At 48.3% G+C, this 4,637-nt stretch overlaps 1 protein-coding gene across 1 annotated transcript; it reads right to left on the bottom strand.

Annotated features, from left to right (window-relative positions):
* Positions 1-1,614: 1,614 nt before the first annotated feature.
* Positions 1,615-4,213, bottom strand: LOC141934229 (cathepsin G-like). Its single transcript, XM_074849566.1, has 5 exons — positions 4,120-4,213; positions 3,576-3,722; positions 2,930-3,066; positions 2,552-2,812; positions 1,615-1,970 (listed from the first exon to the last, which is right to left on the bottom strand). The coding sequence occupies exons 1-5, from the start codon at positions 4,175-4,177 to the stop codon at positions 1,791-1,793; spliced, it is 783 nt and encodes a 260-aa protein (XP_074705667.1). The 5' UTR covers positions 4,178-4,213; the 3' UTR covers positions 1,615-1,790.
* Positions 4,214-4,637: the final 424 nt, after the last annotated feature.

Here is a 4,637-nt window from a genome sequence, read left to right as displayed (position 1 = left end):
TTTTTCTTCCCACAAGCTTTCTTGATTTTCTTTTCTCCATGTTGAATGATTTAGGACAGTGGTGGCTAGTCCACAAATCACTCTCTTACCAGATAGTCCAAGTCCCCATGAAGAACAAAGAGAAGGGCTTTATGTGAACAACATCACTGTGTCATTTAAGGAGCCATTTGTACACACAGAACAGTTTCTTCCTTCCATGGAATGGAATCAGAGAGTATGGAAAGGGATGGGACAGTGGGAAAAACATGTCATCAGCTATCAGTGAATAAATGCCTGACCCTTCCATTCTCACGAGCCTCAGTGGTATGTGATAGACCTTTCTCTGATGTATACATAGTTCAGTTTGAGCCTCAGCAGATAAAGTGTCAGCTACCTCTATAATCCAGTGAGTGAAGGTGGGAAACATGCTGTCAAAGAAGCCTTTAAATGTAGAAAAACTGGGCCAATGAGGAAGGGGTAAGCAGGGGTGGGCTTTTTATTTGGGAGAGGTAGCTAGTGGTAAAGGGGAAGAACGTGGGAGGGGAGATGAATATCAGGTGAAACAACTCATGTGTTGGGGGTTGTTCAGCACACCTGTCAAACAACCCTGCTCCTGATCAGTGGAGTTTGGAACAGGAGAAGAAACCTGTTGCTGTCATAATCATACTTGTGTCTGACACCTTCATGGTTGAGAGACCTGGTGTCTTTTCCTTGGATTTGTTGAGGGAACACCTAGGGGACCGGAAAGGCATTCTGACTTCCTAGTGAAGAACTCTCTTCTGCTGGCATCCTGTGGTACCTGAGATGCTCTGGACTACAACATGAACAGGGCTAGTAGATATGGTTTAGGGGCTCCACAAGATGCAGCTTCTGTACAGTAGGTGCTGCAAGCCAAGCTGAACATACCAGAACATCTCATGGAATTGTCCTTCTGAGTTTCAAAAATGGCTGAAATAGAAGTGTTTTAGGCTATCAGAGTCATTGTCATGGTTTGGGTGATACAACACAGGATGTACCATAGACCTTCAGGAGCAGCAGCTGCAGACAAGATGGAATAGCCTGGGACATGTAACAAGACCCTAAATTCCCAGGAAACATTATTGCCCCAATATACTTTCTGAGTAATAAGGAGAAGTAAGCATGCTCAAGGCATTTTTCATCTGAAAGATATTCTGCTTAGCATGTAGGGATTCATGTCATAGAATTGGCAACAGGATGTCAGAAATGTCTGCATCTCCCCCTTTTGGTGTCCCTGTGATGCCAAAGACAGCTTAGACCACTTGTCTAGAACTGGCAAAATTAATTCCTCTCTCCCTTCTGTTCAGTAACTTTCAGTGGACTCTTGTCCCTTGGATTTACTGATTATACTTTCTGTCATTAACAGCAGCTAAGGGAAATAACACAGAATAGCTTTCTTTTGTTTGGCATTCTGTACATTAAAGAACATAATATCCTCCTGGTATCGGCTCACTACCAGTCGTAACACATTGCATTGAGCCTCCTCATTCTCACCCTCAGGAGTTCCATCTGTTCCCAAGAAGGCTGCACACACAAGCAGGTGTGAACATGCTTTTATTGGTGGCCAGAAAGCAAAGCAGGAGGTAGCACTGTTGCGCAGCAGTGGGAGGAGGGGTAATGTGAAACTGTGTGTACTTGGGATCTGTGTTTTTACCTTGCCATGGAGACATTCCTTAGAGCAGAAGCCTGTGCATATGCCATGAGAGCATCCCTGACTTCATTTCAGCTGCCCCTGGAAGCCTCTGAGCATCAGCAGATGTTTGATGCATTGTGGAAATGGGACACTGAGCATTTTAGTCGGAGGAGGTAGAGTCAGGTAGGTCTTGGAGCGCAAACTTTCTCAGCTCTTTACGTATCCAGGGCTCAAAATAGAGGACTCTGGTAAATACTTTAGGGAAGATGCAGCTTTTCCGTCCATAAGAAACAATGCCGTGAGCCTTGCCATTGCAGACTAATGGGCCTCCAGAATCACCCTGTGAGGTAGAAGGAGTGGGAGGGGTCAGACATGTCAGAGCACAGCTCCCCCTGCCCTGAGGGAGAAACTGGCCCTCTTGTCTCCCTCTGTGTGAAGAACCTCCTCTTTCAACCATCTCCCTCCAGGCCCAGCTCCGCAGGGCTTGTAGCTGCCTTACTACTCCTCTAAGCCAATCTGTGAAGCAATTCAGGCCTGGAGGCCATCTGAGATTCAAAAACTGCCTTCACATCCCTGAAAAGAAGAATCTAGTCCTACTTTAGACACATGGGAATATCTGAGCCATCCCACTGTGTTGGGAGGAAATGACAAAGGGTTTGCACGAGATCTGCAGCCTGCGGGAGCAGTGGCTAGGATGGATAGAATATTGCCAGATAGGTGAAAAGGAACATGATGCTGACAGTTGGGGCAACTGCATGCCGGATCAATCAGCACGTCAGGTTCGGACCTCCTGTGAGGAGCCTCAGCACATCATCCTGAAGCATCTACTGCATTGTAATCCCCTGCATCCCTCACCTGAGAACCAATCTGACTGTCTAGTCCCAACCTCATCCCAGGCTTGGAGCCCAAATTAACACTTACTTTCCAAGTTGATTTTTTGCAATCGGCATCACCAACACAGACCATAGACTGATGGTCGTAGCTGCTTTTAAAATATTTCTCACACTCTTCATTACTCTGCACCTTCAGGTTCACCTCCATCAGCACACTAGTCTTATTCTTTGTCTGTGATGTCCTGCCCCAGCCAGCCACTTCGCATGTAGTTCCTGGACCCACACGCTCCTTGTGACTGGGCAAAAGGATATAACTCACTTCCTTAGTGAGCTTGGCCCTTGGCTTCAGCTGCCAAGTAGAGAGAACACAGGGTTAGAGCAGGGAAAGGAATGGGAACAAGTTCATGGAGCTGGGGAAGTGAGCAGGCGGAGATCTCTCAGGCAGCAAGGATGTGTGTGGGTATACCTTCAGCAGCATGATGTCATTTTCAAGGGTTTTTTTTGAATAGTTGGGATGGATGACCCAGTGGTCAACGTGGAATTTCTGCTGGCTCCGTTCATTCTTACTTATGTTGTGAGCTCCCAGGGTCACGGTGATATTCACTTTCCTGCCAGGAAACACCAACATATTCCAGCGACACTGACCACAGCGACACAGCCCCCATGGCAGGTGGTTTGAGGGAGGTGGCGGTGGGATATGCCTCCCCAGAAATTAGTTCTCAGCAAGTTGCCCTCTGGAGCCTGGGCTCCTTCCACATTCAGCTGAAGGTTCCTTACCCCATGCTGACATAGCTCTGAGGTGTCCCATTCTGAAGACAAAAGGGGAGGAGGGAATGAGAGACACCAGCCTCTCTTCTCCAACAGCAGCTCTGACCCATGGGAGGAACCACAGATCAGGAGACCACTGCGGAGGTGTCCTGTTCCCAGGGGAACACTGCCCCTGGCAGACAATTCCTGCAACTCACAGGGCATGGCTCAGCTCACAGAGAGCCCTGCTGTGCCTGAGGAGACACAGAGTACTCTTTCAGCACAGACCAGGACTGCGGCTCTTTGTGAATGTGTGAGACTCAAAAAAATCACATGTACAAGAAAGACAGAGCCTTACATTTCACCAGGCACACAGTGAGCTGCTGAGAGCACTGCATCTGGGCGAATCAGGAACCCTCCACACCAATGCATTCTTGAAACATTTCTAATTGATAAATAAGCCATGTACGGCCTGGAGTGGGGCTTAGCTTCCCATCCGCCAATGATCCTTCCTGGAAGAGAGATGAGAAGTGTTAATATCGCACATGCCACTATTTCCCATCAAATTTGGAGCTGCACGAGGAGAGAGGGTCATCCTCCGGCATCATAGGCCAGTGATGCCAATAACTCTCCTTCCCTGGGCTGTCCAAAGCATTGCTTATGCCCAATGGAGAGAAAAGCGCACAACACTTCCTGGGGATGGCTGACCACACCTCCTCTGGATGTCTAAAATGCTCTCAAAGGGCACTACACTAGTACCTTTAATGCATCACTGGTTTCAGGCAGTCTGAGCTGAGAGATATGAGTAGAGCAGAGAGTAGAGATATGAGTAGGCAAGGCAGATTGCCTACTCAGTGCCCATTTCTGCCCTTGCCTGTCCTTGTCTAAATCCCATCTCTCTGTACTCACCAGCCCCAGCCCATGGGAGAAGGAGAAAAGCACTTGCAAGCAGAAGGAGAAGCAGCATCTTCCACCACTGCCCTGGAGAGCCAAAACCGTTGTGATGGCCGGGCAGGAGACAGGTACAGAATGGCAATCTATATATATGAAGTTTTGGGCTGAAACAGGAAACCTCATCAGCTTGTGTCATCTGCTGCTTCTATTCTTGCAAACCCCAGACTGTGGTTTGGTGAGGGGTTCATGTCACATTCTCTGGTTTTTGTCACCATCTCCTCCAAAAGACGGATAGCCCTAGGCTTGTACAGAGTACCCAGAGTACTCAGTACCCAGGCAGCAGTGAGAGGAGTGGGAAATCTCCTGTTGAGTGCATATCTCATTGGAGACCCTTGGCAAGAGCCTCCTTGGATCCTAGATGTGGGTTGTTTTGGTTTGTGAGAGCTGAAGAGGGTCAGGCAGAGGTCCTGGTTCTTATCAGAGGGGCTGACGTGATCAGAGGTGCCCTTGGGATATCAGAAATCACCTGTCGG

Source organism: Strix aluco, chromosome 24 (genome assembly GCF_031877795.1).
Source record: "Strix aluco isolate bStrAlu1 chromosome 24, bStrAlu1.hap1, whole genome shotgun sequence".
NCBI classification, from domain to species: Eukaryota; Metazoa; Chordata; class Aves; order Strigiformes; family Strigidae; genus Strix; species Strix aluco.
This window is presented reverse-complemented; position numbering and strand designations above follow the sequence as displayed.

Excerpts from the sequence above, each read along its gene's own strand:
- LOC141934229 (XM_074849566.1), bottom strand. The coding sequence starts at position 4,177 with ATGCTGCTTCTCCTTCTGCTTGCAAGTGCTTTTCTCCTTCTCCCATGG. Across the intron at positions 3,723-4,119 it reads TCTCCCATGGGCTGGGGCTG|GAAGGATCATTGGCGGATGG; the intron begins GTGAGTACAGAG and ends TCTCTCTTCCAG. Across the intron at positions 3,067-3,575 it reads AGCAGCTCACTGTGTGCCTG|TGAATATCACCGTGACCCTG; the intron begins GTGAAATGTAAG and ends CTGGCAGGAAAG.